The 15,370-nt window shown below is 44.4% G+C and overlaps 1 protein-coding gene across 11 annotated transcripts in view; it reads right to left on the bottom strand.

Annotated features, from left to right (window-relative positions):
* The window catches only part of EEA1 (early endosome antigen 1), a 138,601-nt gene extending 124,177 nt beyond the window's left edge, over positions 1–14,424 (bottom strand). For 3 of the 11 annotated variants that reach the window (XM_037885252.2, XM_037885223.2, XM_037885240.2), the window contains exon 1: positions 9,234–9,405. Coding sequence is in view for 8 of the 11 variants with exons in the window: in XM_037885223.2 (XP_037741151.1) it covers positions 9,234–9,257 (24 nt within the window). In the remaining 3 variants the exon portion in view is untranslated. Of the gene's footprint in view, positions 1–9,233; positions 9,412–10,885; positions 10,979–14,402 lie in introns of those variants that run through there. The other 8 variants (XM_043546158.1, XM_043546164.1, XM_037885217.2 and 5 more) reach the window with 6 other exon arrangements.
* Between the last annotated feature and the right edge of the window lie 946 nt (positions 14,425–15,370).

Genomic DNA, 15,370 nt, shown 5'->3' with positions numbered 1-15,370 from the left:
ACAGCTTCTAACTCACATCCACACCCTGTGAGCTACAACTACATCTACAGTCAGTCAATAGCCAACCTTCAGGTCAAACTACTGCAACACTCTTATGTTTAAAGCATATGTCTACTATGTGAAGATCTGGAAACTTGCTAATAAATTTTACTAGATTTCATCTAAATATAACTCTCCCTCAACTAAGGTCCACAGATCCTAACTGCCAGGTTGAGAGACTAAGGCCACATCTATACTACCTGCCGGATCGGCAGGTAGCGATCGATCTATCGAGGATAGATTTATCGCATCTAGTGTAGATGCGATAAATCGATACCCGATCGCTCTGCTGTCGACTCCGGAACTCCACCAGGGCAAGAGGCGGAAGCGGAGTCGACGGGGGAGCAGCAGCCGTCGATCCTGCGTCACGAGGACGCGAAATGAGTGATTCTAAGTCGATCTAAGATACGCAACTTCAGCTACGAGAATAGTAGCTGAAGTCGACGTATCTTAGATCGAACCCCCCACACCCCCAGTGTAGACCAGGCCTTAGTGATTCTCTCCCCAGAGCAAAGAGATCTGAGAACAAGAACAGACTTGCCCAAATTTGAGCTCCTAGAATCAGCTGTGCTGCAGTAAAGGGAACAGAGGGTAAAGGCATAGAAGCACTGACTCCAGTGTACCAGAAAACCTTCTGACAGGGATTTCTGAACCACGCCAAAATCTCATGTTGTGGTAATAAGCTCTAATACACCAACAGTTTAAGTATGAATATTCCTGAAGTTCTAGATGACAGAGGTGAGTAAATGTCACTAATAAAGAATTGGTGAAGGAACAGTGTGTCCAAACAGGAGCAACTTGTACGGGAAATTATTGTTGCCTAACTTGAACCTTAGATATCTCATGTGTGTTAGTTAGCCTTCTTGGTATGGTGAAGGATGCATCTTGAGTGTCCAACTCCAAAGCAATCTTGCTAAGAGAAGGAATTACGTTACTATATGAAATTTTGTTTTATTCAAACATTTGTCGAGATCGGCATTGGAAACAGACCTCCTTTTCTTCATGGGAATGAGAAAGCAATGAGAGTAAAAACCTGTACTCTAAAACTAAAAGATCCTAGAACCCACTTTATTCTTCCTAGTTAGAAAAAGGGAGGACTTCTCCCCTCAACTTCACATGAGATGGATGTGGGCAGAAGGCAATTTAGGTTTTTATCAGAAGTAGAGGTGGAACCATTTTTTATAACCAAGAACCCAATGGCCCATAGTAATAGCCCTTCAAACTGTAAACGACAACAAAATGGAGTCCTCAACAGCATGGATGAGGGGGACTAATGGAAAAGGTTCTCTGTACTTGACCAGCAAAATTGCTACTTGGACCAGATTGTCACAATGGGTCTGACTGTCCACTCATACTGGTGTAAACAAGAAGTAGCTCTGCTAAAGTCAATGGAGTTCCCCTTGCATAAGCAAGAGGATAATCAAGCCCAATGTCATCATGGGTGTTGAGCAAGATTGGTATTGGCACTCCTTAGGCTATTGAGCCCTCTGAGATTGACACTCATAAGATCTGTAGGGTCTAATAGGATCTGATTCTATGTGAGACTAATGTGAAAAGGAAAAAGAAAAGGAGTACTTGTGGCACCTTAGAGACTAACCAATTTATTTGAGCATAAGCTTTCGTGAGCTACAGCTCACAAGTGAGCTGTAGCTCACGAAAGCTTATGCTCAAATAAATTGGTTAGTCTCTAAGGTGCCACAAGTACTCCTTTTCTTTTTGCGAATACAGACTAACATGGCTGTTACTCTGAAACCTGTGAAAAGGAAAGGGGCTTTGAACTAGTTATGTATGTGTGCATTTTTAAATGGCTAGCCTCCAAGTAGTGGGCAATAATCCTTGGCTCCATTAATGTGCTCTAGGTTTCATCTGTTTTTCAACTAATGAAATCAGGACTTTGAAAAAGGACAGTCATACCTCTCCCAGCACCTTTGTGTTATCCAGAGGGGAGAAAAAAAAAAAAAAATCAAAAGATTCCACTGGGAAGAGAGAAGAAATCTCTTCAATTCTAATTAAGAATTTGTTTCCTGTAATACACACAAAACACTAGATGTTGTACATAAACTAAAGGAAAACATGGTCCCCTCCCCAAAGAGCTTACAGGACTAAAATGCTGCTGGTTTCACCTACTCCTATTGCAAAATTTCATCTCTAATGTGCACATACCCAGACGAAAGACTTATCTATCTTAGACAAGTGGGAGGAAGGAGGAATGAGAATACACATCTTGTTATTACTCTACTTTTCCTCACCTTGAAACTCTATGAATTTGAGGCAGAACAACCTTGCCACACAGTACATAAAGGTTATGCCCAAATATTATTCTTGTATATCCCCACACCCCCTGACACTGAGGAACCCCAAAGAAGATATATGCATGTTCACACTGACAGAGAGGCTCAGATACTAAATTTTTCTCCCATAGAGAAACAGCAACTTCAGACTGTCAGATCAGCTGTTTAACCCATTTTTTATAAGAAGGGAATTCTTAGAACCACAAGCTGCGCAACTCTGAGGATGATGGAGAGACTTTCCTACAGGCCCTAACAACAGAGAAACTTTAAATTCTCGAAACCTCAGAGCCAATTAGGTTCCCATCTGTTCAAATGTCTCCAGTACACAAATTTATCCCAAGTGGTAACAGACTTTTCTGATATGAAGAGAGCGTCTGCACTAAGGGATGTACCTTTTCTAGACCCCTTGAATGACCCCTTTACTTTGGTTCCATCCTTCAGGACCTAAAATTCAAAGAACGCTCCTTCATGTACTTTAGCAATGAAGCCCTAGAATAGAAAGATGGAAGTACAGAAAAATGAGCAAACTTGCTAACCTTGGCAGTGATGCAAGAAGACTATTCTGCAGCCCACCTACATAGAAGAAAAGAAAGGGATATGGGAGGGTGGACACTTTTAGACCCACACTTCTGGAACATGCGTGTCCATGCCAGAGATGTGTGCCTCCACCACAGAGGATGAGCTAATGCCAAGAGCAGGGATCTGCTGAAGCAAGTAATGACAAAGAAAATGTTATTCTCTTTCCGTTGTAAATTCTTACATAATGTTACTGTACACGGTTAAACAGCTGCCATGCTTCACCGCAGACATGACTGCATTTCAGCATGAGTTATGTATATTAAATATTGATAGCTTGTAAAACACAAATTGCTTTAAAGCATTTGGCCCTGCAAATGCATGGTTATTGCAATGTTCAGGATGAAAGGTGCTATATAATGTCAGACGTTACTACCGCTTGCTTGAGTAAAGTCCCTGCTTTATGAAATACTTTAGGTGTGCTATAGTCACAGTGAAATGCACTGCAGGACATGTCTTATTCCTGGTGTTGTGCAAATACTAGCCAAAGTTATTAAACAATAATGGCAAAATCTTTTTAACCTTTTGAAAGTAAAATGCTTACTTAAAACAGACAATTCCAGCCTACAACACAGGAAAAAGCATGCTACAAAAGGGGTTTGTATGTGCTTTTTTTTTAAAAAGCAAGCATTAACCTTCAAAATCTGGAGAAACGTGCATGTCCATTAGCAATATAGCAGAGACAAACTACTTACTATCATGAAAAATTTAAACACAAATTTAGTAGGCTATTGTGAAGACGCTACAACTTTCAAAGTTACACTGTACATGGACTTTATCAGTCAATTGGAGAATCAATTAAAAAGATTCTTCCTTCCATTACTAAATATTTATGAATACACATATTTAGTTTAGGCTTCAAGCATAAATACTGCTGTACCATGCACTATGAACATCACAGTGTATACGCACAGCTTTATAACTATGGTCCATACTATATAACCCAGAAGAGGGTGGAAGAAGGCTGATGCCCTTTTGGTTTTCTTGTTTGTTTGTCTTTTAATTATTCACTCGTGGATAAATTTCTGTGATGTGGGTGGGAGGGAGAGAAAAGCTAACTACTACAAACACTTTTACAAGATTAAAATTCTGAAGCACTGAAGTATGGTTAGCGTTGGAAAAATGATTATGTAAAACTAGCACCTTCTTATTCAACATATCTGCTTCCTGTGTGCCTGAGTCATATTTGTTTATTTTAACTACAAGTACAAGCTTACTACTGTTAGCTCTGAAGAGCCAATACAGCTGCTGAAAAACAAGGTGAACTACACAGTATTCTTCATGTATCATCAAAACTGGAAGTTAACTGAATGCAGAAACATCACCACCACCACCACCACCAAAGAAAGCAAGGGGAAGAGAACAAGTTTCCTTTTTGAAAATCAAGTGATGCTTTATATATATTATATATATACTTATTTATTTTAAATTTGGAAACCTAGCACATCTCATGAAATCACTGAGAATATAAATATGGGTTACCCCGATGTCACTTTTACAGTCACTTCTCTATGTATAGCTGTACTCGAACTTATCAGCGGTGCCCTTTAAAACATTTTTCAAATTAGATTTAACTCAACTTCTTTAAAAAAAATGGAAAAAAAAACCATTATGAACATGAAGTTACACAATTTTCCCAGCAGAGATTTAAATACAGCACAAGGCTACTATTGTTCAATCATTCTGAATTCCCTAACAAATATTAAATGCAAGAATCAAAATATAAAAAGACAGCACTGCTTGTTTAAGTCTCTGCTCCTGAGCAATTTTCAGGATATTAGCTTTGTCCCTTTCTTTTACTAGGTGTGTGTGCTATTTAAAAAAAAAAAAAAAGAAGAAGAAGTAGAAGCAGCAGCCTACTCACAAACTCATTTTTCCTTCAGAATTTTAGTGAGAAAAGGACTATTTTCCAATTATTAAAAGGTAATTTCACATTTCAAATGAACATTATGTAAGATCATTCAAAACCCTCAGTACACCATTTTTTATCCACTGAAATTGATTACACAATACTATTACTTAAACTAATTCACACACTTGAAACACAGTGTACTGTATAATATTATTATTTACTTATTTTGAAGAATGCCAGCTGCTTTACAGACAGGTAAAATGAAACAGCTCCTGCCTCAAAGGACAAAGTCTTCACCCCCCATCTTGCAATAAGATCCACGCAGGCAGACCCTTGCATCCACATGGAGACCCAACAAAGTCAATGGGGCTCCATATGAATGCAAAGGTCCATCCATCCAAATATGATTGCAGGAACGGAGCCTAACGGACAATACATAAAAAACAGATAAGACACATGATACAATACACAACAGATAACGAAGCCATTATATTCAACACATCATCTTGATTAAAAAAAGAAGAGGGGAATGAAAAAAAGACATGCACCCCTGATTGGTTACGCCAGCGTCAAAAACTAAAATGAGCTATGATCAATAGTAACAAGTATTTGGTTTATTTCTATTATGAAAAAACCATTGAAAGGATATTTTTCAAAGAAAAAGATCACATTTCTGAATGAAATGAAAACAGTGCTTTTCAAGCTTCAGTTGCTGCTGTCTTATAATTGCTATGCAAAGTGAGAGGTTACAAAGGTGGAGATTTCCCTATGTTACACACTTTCAGGATTCATGATATACTGTTAGCCGTGACTACCTGTTGGCTTAGGAAGAAGAACATTAACCGAATTTAAGAAATGGCCACAAAGAAAAAAAATATTACAAATATACCTGTTTCAGTGACTGCAAAAGCTGTATAATTTTCTTCATTATTAATCAAATGTGTACAAATATCACATGCTTAAAAGCATAGAAGAAACCAATACATACTTTAAATTAGCCATTTCAGAATATAATCTCACTTTTTAAAGTTTATACTCCTAGTATGTATTCATACAATCTAAACAAAAATTATGGATAGTTATTAACTTCAGTGCAAGTCAGGAGTCTTCCTCATATTTTGTCAACTCAGTATAGGGCCCTACCAAATTCATGGTCCACTTTGGTCAATTTCATGGCCAGGGTTTTTTTTAAATTAGTCAATTTCATGTTTTCAGCTGTTTACATCTGAAATTTCAGGTGTTCTAACCATGGGGGGTCCTAACTAAAAAAAGGAGTCGGGGGAGGAGGGTCCACAATTTATATAATTGTAGGGAGATTGTGGGATTGCCACCCTTACTCCTGCCCTGCTGCTGGCAGGGGTGCTGCCTTCAGAGCTAGCCAGCCACCCAGCTCTTAAGTCAGCACCACTGCTAGCAGCAGCGCAGAAATGGGGGGGTGGTTTTTAACCTATGTCCAGTTTTCCCAGCAGCATGGAGGACTGATAGCTGGAGCTGCAGCCTCTCCACACGGGTGTGTGAGAGAGAGAGAGACAGTTCAAGCCACAGCCTCTCCGCAGCTCAAGCTACAACCTCTCCCATGCTGGGTGGCGACAGCTCAAGTCGTGCAGCTTCCTGCATCTCAGACAGGTTCCCAGAGGTGGGTCTGACCCACGCCGGGAGTGGCTCATGTAGGGAAAGAGGAAATCTTCTCTTTCCCCATCCTCTGCTGGGACTAGCAGCCGAAGTGCTGCACAGGGTAGGAGCCCCAGCGGCATAGACACTGTCTCCGTGGGTGCTCTGGGGCTGGAGCACCCACAGGGAAAAATTAGTGGGTGCTCTGCATCCACTGGCAGCCAAGCTCCCCTCCCCGCCCCACTTCACCTCCTTCTCTGAGTGCGCCGCGTCCCCACTCCTCTGCCTACCTCCCAGCGCTTGCCGCCTCCAAACAGCTGTTTGGTGGCGTAGCAAGCTCTGGGAGGGAGCAGGGAGGAGCGGGAAGGTGGTGCGCTCAGGGGAGGAGGCGGGGAAGAGGCGGGGCTGGGGCAGGGATTTGGGGAAGGAGTCAGAATAGGGGCAGGGAGGGGGTGGAGTTGGGGCGGGGATTTTAGGGAAGGGGTTGGAACGGGGGCAGGGGCGGAGTCAGGGCGGGCCCAGGGGCAGGGGGGGAGTCGAGCACCCACCGGAGCAAGCAGAAGTCCGTGCCTATGCCCAGCTGGGCACCAGATTTCACAGGGGAGATCAGATTTCACAGTCTGTGATGCATTTTTCATTACCATGAATTTGGTAGGGCCCTAATCATATACCAGGAGCTGCTTCTAATGTAACCCATGCAAACATACAACTGTTTGTATAATTTTAACATAACTTTCTGTTAAAGGGACACTGTGAACTTAATCATATGTTGTAAGCAAACATTTCTTTATGTTACTAATAACAAAGAAAAAGAAAGGTTTTTAAAGTTCACATAGTCATTATGCCTTTTGTTTATATTTTGTATTTCCTTCTACTTGAAAAATAAAAATGAATGAAATCAGTTTCATTTTTGTTCACAGTTAGTTCTAGTTTGAGTTTCAAAAAGGACAAGGGAATGTTTGTTTAAAAAAAAAAAAAACTGTCTTCGCTGAAATTTTAAAAATGTGGGAACATTTATATTGGCCTTAGATTTTATAAAATATCATGTTAATTAAATTTCTATTTTCAGCCACATATTCGACAACAGTGTAAGTTTTTCTAAACAGCAGCTCATTTCCCAGGAACAACTAATGTTAATAAAACTAAGATGATCAGCATCGAAAGTAAAGTTTCCCTGTTTTTTGCTGTTCCCAAAGAATTAATCAGGTAAGTTATATTTCAGGCAGGAAACTATTCCTTGTAAACAGTAACTTTTAAATAAGCAGAGGGGAAAACTTTGATTGATTAGAAAACTATGGCAGAAATACAGTCTGAGGCACAAGAAAAATCAGTCCCCCCATACTTCAAAGTACACCAATACTATATGTACACAGATATCTTTCCTTCCCACACATAACAAGGATTTATTATCATTTCAATATATGTTCCTTACACAGAGTATTATTAGAACAACAACTTCAAAAGCCTTCAAAGCCTTTCACAAATATGCTTGTGAAAACAGGCAATTTTCAAAGCTGGTGTCAAATACCAAAGTTGGCTATTTTCACCACTTATACATGACTAAGTTCTACATGACACTGATATTGCATGAAAGCTATGCAGGAATTAGAGCACACCCTTTCAACTAGCTGGGTGACTCAACTCTATTCTGTACATCCCAATGCTGAACACCAAAGATGAAGGCATTCCCTTTGCACTTTGAACCAGTTATCCAACTCCAGTGGAAACCAAATGTTTTTGACAACCATGTTTGTCATCTATGTTTTGTTGCACATTAATATCCGCACGGTCAACATCCATGTAAACCACAAACAACCTATTAGAAGGACAGCTAACACACCAACATAGTAGCAAGGTAAACAACTGAGGGTTTTTTTAAAGGCAAATGAGGAGAGCAGAAGGAAAGATGGGGTTCAGAATCAAATAGCACAAGTTGATTTTTAAACCTAGCTAAAGTTACACAGGAACCAATTCCTAAAATAGGCAACAGCTGGCTGGTAGTTTTTGGTGTCCTGGCTTGCATTTGTATTTCAACTGACTTTACAGTTTATTTATTAATCAGAGCCCAGAGGGAAGTAGGATGGAAATATACTACCCAGGATTACTGTGGGTCTGAGTTACAGAATTTGTGTGACTTGAATTTATTTTGATCTTCTGTGAGCGTGAGAGTGTATAATGGCTCAGGGAGCTTCAGAGGGAGACGTAAGAAATGTATGTTTAACAACACAAGACTTAGGAGCGTGAGTAATGTCTCCCAACCCCAGCAGCGACACCCCCCAGCCAGAGAGCCCTGCCATTAACCCTCTCCTGACACGAGAACGGGCCTCCAGCCCAGCACCAGGCGGACACCACCTACTGCAGCAGGAGTCAGGTGGAGAGGAGCTGGGTCCTGGGCCTGCATCCCTCCGCTCCCGCTCTCCGCTGGATTCCCTGGCCTCGGCCTGCACCAGGCGGGGCAGAAACATTCCGGGGCACACGAGGGGGCCCTGCCCAGCCCAGACTACGTGTGTGTGCGGGGGGGGGGGGTGTGATCCGGGGGGGCACTGCCTAGCACTGGACACTGGGGAGACAGGAATCCCCCCTCCCGGCCGGGCCGTACCCCCAGCAGGCTGCCCCACAGCGGGGGGAGGGCCCCGGCTAGCAGGCAATGTGCTGCCTCCCCCACGAAGGGGCAGGGCGGGGGCCCGCCTGCAGCCGGGCCTGGGGAGGCAGGCCGGAGCGCGGGGCGGGGAGTGCGGGGCGGGGGGGGGGGGTGCCATGCAGCCACACGCGCCGCCTGCCCTGACCCGCCGCCGCTGGCAGCAGGAAGCGGAGCCGCCCCCCCCCCACGCGGCTGCCCGGGCCGGCCGCTGTCACCCTCTTACCCGCTGCAAAATCCTCCTCAACATGGCTACGGCGGCCCGGTCCCGCCGGCTGCCTGCGGACGCGGCGCCGGGGAGGGGGGCACCCGCTCTCCGCGCCGCCCGGCCCGCGCGCTCGGTGACAGCCGGGGCTGCCCGCCGGGAGGAGGAGCCGCCGCCGTAGCAGCAGCCGAGGGGCGGGACGGCGGCGCCAGCCTCCGCCACTGACAGGCAGCCGCTGGGCGGGGACTCTCCTCCGCCAGGGAGCGGCGGCCTGTCCCGCAGGGCCGGGCCGGGAGCGCTCTGGCCTCCCCGCGGGCCGCGGTCGGGGCAAGCGGCGCTGCGGGAGTGGGCGGCTGCCTCCACCCAGCGCGCTTGGGGTTGCCTGCCCGGGCCCAACGGGGATGCCTCCCTCCCCGCCATTCCCCTTCCCCTCAGCGCTTCCTTGGGCCCCTACTGGGGATCTGGCTGTCGCCCCCCGGGACATTCAGCAGCAATTAGCTGAGTGGGACCAGGCTAGACGCTGCACTGCAGGTGGTTGCAGGGCTGGTGCCGCCCTGTGGGGCCCAGGATACCAGACAGACAAAGTGAGCGAGGTGATCGCTTTTATTGGACCCACCCACTTCTGTTGAGAGCCAGGCCAGAAGAGCTCTGTCAGCTCCAAAGCCTGGCTCTCCCAGCAGCAGAAATGGGGCCAATAAAAGCTATTATCTCACCCACCGTGTCTGTGCAGTACTAAGGACAAAGGGGGAGTGAAGCAGGACAGGAAGGTGGCACCTGCCCCGAGCCTGTTCTCATTAAGCCAGTTGGGGCTATTAATAAACTTCCTCTTTAAAACACTGGATCCCAGGACCAAAGCTAGTATAACCATGGCTATAAATGCTGTGGACACACTGAAATAGTTATCAAAAACCTACTGTGAGAACATGTTACTGCAACAGTTCAACTAGCGACACAATCAACTATCCTGCAACTGGTGATGGAGGAATGAATTTTCTCACTTAAACTAAATTCAAAAAAAGTTAAACATGCACTTAAATCCCATTCACTGAGATTTAAATTCATGTTTAAGTGTTCAGTAACTGGGGATGTTTTTTTCTGGGCCAAATCCTGGTCCTAATGGATTCAATGGCAAACTACCACTGACCCGCAAAGAACCAGGATTGTCTTAAACGTAGAAAATGCAGTTGTACTAACCCAGAGAGAATTTGGAAGCAAAGACTACCAGCCTTGAATCTGTTAGGTTACAGGATTGATAGACCACCAGCTCCTAAAGAAAGATAAAGTTAGGTTTCAGAGTAACAGCCGTGTTAGTCTGTATTCACAAAAAGAAAAGGAGTACTTGTGGCACCTTAGAGACTAACCAATTTATTTGAGCATAAGCTTTCGTGAGCTACAGCTCACTTCATCAGATGCATACTGTGGAAAGTGCAGAAGATCTTTAAAATAAAGTTGTAAGACTATTTCGTAGTATGATAATTTAGTTAAGTAATTAGTATTTATTTATAATAGATATAATAGAATTTTTTACCTCCTGGGTTTTTCATTATTTTTAAACTGCTTCTTTAACATTGTTTGATCATTACTTTTGAGAGCTTGGTTGTTATTTCTTTTTCTACGTCTGTGAATAGTCCAGAATTTTTTTGGATTTGCAAATAAATTTGCTCTTCACTTACCTGATGGTTGCTGTCTTTTATCTCTGAAGCAGCAAATGGGAAAGCAAGGAAATCTAATTCTAGTTTAACTGCTTCCATGCATACTGCTAAACACTTCAGAGAGAATTTGAGAAGTTACACCATAGTCCAGAGTCTGTTGTTCAAGAAAAGTAAGTGTTAATGTGATGGCACATTCTCTAGTTTGTAACTAATCTCTCTCAAATAAAATCTTTGTTGCAGTTGGCTAATAGGCCTTTACTGGAGGCAGTAAAAACTACAAGGAAAGTTGAACTGCAGTCTTTATTATAAATTTTTTGATATTGCTTTAGTTACATCATTAATGCTCTGTCTCTTGCTCTGAATACAATAGTGCTGTTCTCCCAGTCAGGAGCTTTGCAGCCAGTGAAAATGCTGTGGCATTCCATAATGTCACAGATGGGAGGGAGGGAAGTCTAGAATATCGGAGTCTAGCTCTTGTCATGTTCACATCTCCTTGGGCCCAATCCTGCATAATGCTGAACACTAGGGTGACCAGACATCCCATTTTGGCCAGCACAGTCCCTTTTTTAAGCCCTGTCCAGCCATCCCGACTTCTTTTTCAAAAGGAGGAATTTGTTCGGTTTGCTCTTGCTGATTTGATTAGTTGGTAAGCAAAAATGGGACAAATGCTCACTTTTGTCAAAAAAGTAGGGCGTGGTGTGGAAGAACATGCAGGGGGCAAGCAGAGATGCCAGCCCCCTGCAGCAGGGGAGGCAGGGCTGGGAGGGAGAGGAAGTGTTCCAGCATGCAGGGGCCCCCCACATTGTTCCAGCCATGGGCAACAGCTTTGCTCCGGGGGGGGAGGGGCCCACAGGGTTCCAGCAACAGCATTGTGGGGGGCCTCAGGTGAGCGGCTGGCTGTGTCCCATTTTTGTTTTTGGGAAATATGATCACCCTAAACCAGTGGTGGCCAACCTGCAGCCCATCAGGGCAATCCGCTGGCAGGCCACAAGACAGTTTTACATTGACTGTCCGCAGGCACGGCCGCCCACAGCTCCCAGTGGCAGCAGTTCACCGTTCCCAGCCAATGGGAGCTGTGGGAAGCGGCGTGGGCCACAGGGACGTGCTGGCTGCCCCTTCCCACAGCCCCCAGTGGCCGGGAATGGCAAACCGCCACCATTGGGAGCTGCAGGCAGCCGTGCCTGCCCACCACTGCCCTAAACACTCTTAGCTCCCATTGATGTTAGAAAGAGCTGAGGATGTTGCGTTTACAGAGGAGGACTCTAGCATCTTGCTGGATCAGGCTTCTACTTCTCAGGATAGTTTAGGATAGTTCTCAGGATAGTTTTTTAATGATAGCATTGATCTCAAATTAAGAATTCAGGAAATTGAAAAAAATGTACTCTCTCACCCAAACCAAGTCCTGGCCACAGAAAGAAAAAAAAAATCAAATTTAAATCTATTTATTATTCAGACACTTTGTGTGTTGTGGTCTTCCCTTTGATGCAGTCTTTCAAGCTCAACCTTATAAACAAATTCTCAGACTTAATTTTTAAATGTTCTCACCAGCCTGGGTTTTCTGCATATATTGCCTTGGCAGATTTACAGTATATAGAATCACATGGCTGGGTTCGCATGCCACCAAACTGTCACTAGTAATTGGAGAGCGCTTGCTTCACCTACCTATAAACACTATAGAAACTGAGCACATAAAAGGCCCTGCCTACAAAGAATCCTTCTCAGCCTCCCTTTCTTTTTCATAGAGGAGATCTTTATTAAACCCACTCAATTAAGTCCTGTTTCTAATTTTCTTAGGGCAAATCTTGTGGTCCTTACTTAGGCAAATTAGCTTCAAACGAAGTTTTGGATGCACAAAGAATGCAAGATCTGTCCCTAAAGTATAGCGACAATTCTCTTTTACTTGTAGTACAGTACTTTCTTCCCTCTCGTTTCCTTATATCGTTTACTTCTAATCCTTGAAGAGGAAATAAAGTAACTTTTTTTTTTAAATCAAAAGAACAGGTCTGTGCATCTAACCAGGAGGCACAAAATACCTTTTGCTCCCAGAATGGTCATTCTCACCTGTGTCTGATTGGCTGATCTGTCTGTTTATCTTCAACAATAGCCAACAGGCAGCTCTTTAGCCTGTGATAAGTTTCAAGATTCCAAAAAAAATCTAGTTGTGGGTTCTAATTGCATCAGCACTTTTGCTGAATCAGAAGAGGACTGGAAGAGGGTGGGACTTTCCCCGCAAACTTCTACAAGCAAGTACTACATATGACTCTGTGGTACCTCCTGTGGGAAATTTTCCCATCTTGTGGATGAGACATGCTGTGTAAGAGAAAAAATAAATTTAAGTAATTCCCTACTGGTTTTGTTAAATAAGAAACAATGTTGGTGTGAAAGATAGCAAGGCTGTATTTTAAGCACTAAATATGGTACCGATGCTTGAGCAGTTGCATGCTCAAATAAAAATATTTTTGTATGAGTAATTTAAATTAGAACTAGTACTACTGGAAATGGAAATTTGCATGAGCAATTGCACACTTAATTGAGCCGTCAACTGAAAATTCTACATTGCAAAAATACCATCAGGTTTTCAAAACACTCAGAACAAGTTTTTTTTTCCCTCTCAGTTACACCTTGATCCATAGTCCTTAACATACACGATGCCTCTTATCGTAGGTGCCGACTCTGGAGCTATGAACACCCATGGGGAAAAAATTGTGGGTGCTGAGCACCCTCCAGCACTTCCCTCTCTGCCCCACACCCAGCACCTCCTGCCTGCCAGTGGGCCCTGCAGATCAGCTCCTCCTCCTCATGCCTCCTGCCTGCTGCAATTAGCTGTTTCGTGGCCTGCAGGAGGCTGGGAGTGAGGAGGAGCAAGGATGCGGCATGCTCAGGGGAAGGGGCAGGGTAGGGGTGTAGCTGGGGGGGTAGGAAGAAGTGGGTCAGAGCTGGGATCTAGTCTTAAGGGAAGGGGTGGGGTGGGAGCGGGGCCTGGGGCAGAGCCTGGGGTCGAGCACACCCCGGCACAATGGAAAGTTGGCACCTATGCCTCTTATTTACATTTTTTCATAGATTTGGAGGCCAAAAGGGACAAATTATGATAACCTAGTCTGACCTCTATAACACAGGCCACAATTTGTAACAATTTTTCCCTTTCTTTCAAACAATGGCCTATAAGGCCAAAAAGAACAACACGTAGAAAGAAATCCGAGGCAAAATGCACATAGGGTGCTGCTGGCAAGGGGTCCCCTGAAATGGCAGTGTAACACAGGATAAATTACTCAACATCAACCAATACCCCTATCTGTTCTAAAGCTATCTTTTTTCCCCCATCTAGAACACAACATAAAAAGGATACAAGTAAGCTACAGACACAATAAAACTGTATTTAGCTAATAATTAGGTTGAGTGTAAAAATATTTACTAACCAAAGCTAATTAGTTAGGTGATCTGTGATTATTTAGTTGACATCATATACAATTTAAAACCCAGCTCTCATTGCCAAATAGTTCAGCAAGAACAACTGATTGAAATACAGGTTTTGCCATACCAGATCAAGTCAATAGTCCACCTCATAGTCAAGTATTCTGTCTTGTAGCAGGGTAGACACTCGCTTGAGCCCAGATGGGTTTAAGATAGCCCTGGGAGAGGGCTGGGGCAGGGGAAGAGCTGGGCTGATTGGTAGAGCAGCTGCAACTGGGGCCACGCCCCAAACAGACCCATTGGGCCTTATAAAAGCCAGGGATGCCAGGAACAGAAGAGATACTCTCTTTAGCTTCTGAGAGGGAGGGACCTAGCTGCAGGAACTTAAGCAGAATACTGAGATTGGAGCGGGGCTGGGGAAGTGCCTGAGGAGCTAGGGAGCTCCAGCCAGGAAAGCCCCAAGCTGTGGCCTAGTATTAGGCCTAGCTGGTACTGGGGTTGCAGGGGACAGCCCAAGGTTAGACCGAGGCAGCAGGTCCAAAACCAACCTTGCCTGTGATGAGTGGCTCATGCTGCAGTCTGCCCCAAGGCGTGGGGGCTAGCTGGTAACTGGCAGGAGCCTATGATTGTGGCAAGGTAGGGATAATGGGTGAGGGGGTTCCCCTGGGAGGGGGAGACCCAGAACTGTGGGGTACTGCCAGGGGGCAGCACCCAGTAAAAGGGGCACTGGTGTGCTGGGAGGGACATGGGAGCCAGCAGCAAGGTGAGACATCGGCCTGAAGAGGGTGCTCTAGAGGCTGGAATGCTAATTCCCTGAGACAACCAGCAGGAGGTGCTGCCAGTGAGTCTGTGCCTGGTTACATATCTCCAACTACAGCCAATACCAAATGCTTCAAAGGAAGGTGGAAAGAAGCCCCATAATTGACAATTATGGAATAATCTGCCTGTGGAGGAGATAGATTTCCTAATTAGTTATTCATTATTCTCCTCATCATGGTCTGTATTGCAGTAATGCCTGTAATTCCCAGTCATGGAACAGGAACTCATTGTGTTAAGTGCTCTACAAAAATCAGTGGAAGTTGGGAGCCTAAATAC

This window comes from Chelonia mydas, chromosome 1, assembly GCF_015237465.2.
Source record: "Chelonia mydas isolate rCheMyd1 chromosome 1, rCheMyd1.pri.v2, whole genome shotgun sequence".
Lineage (NCBI taxonomy): Eukaryota > Metazoa > Chordata > Testudines > Cheloniidae > Chelonia > Chelonia mydas.
This window is presented reverse-complemented; position numbering and strand designations above follow the sequence as displayed.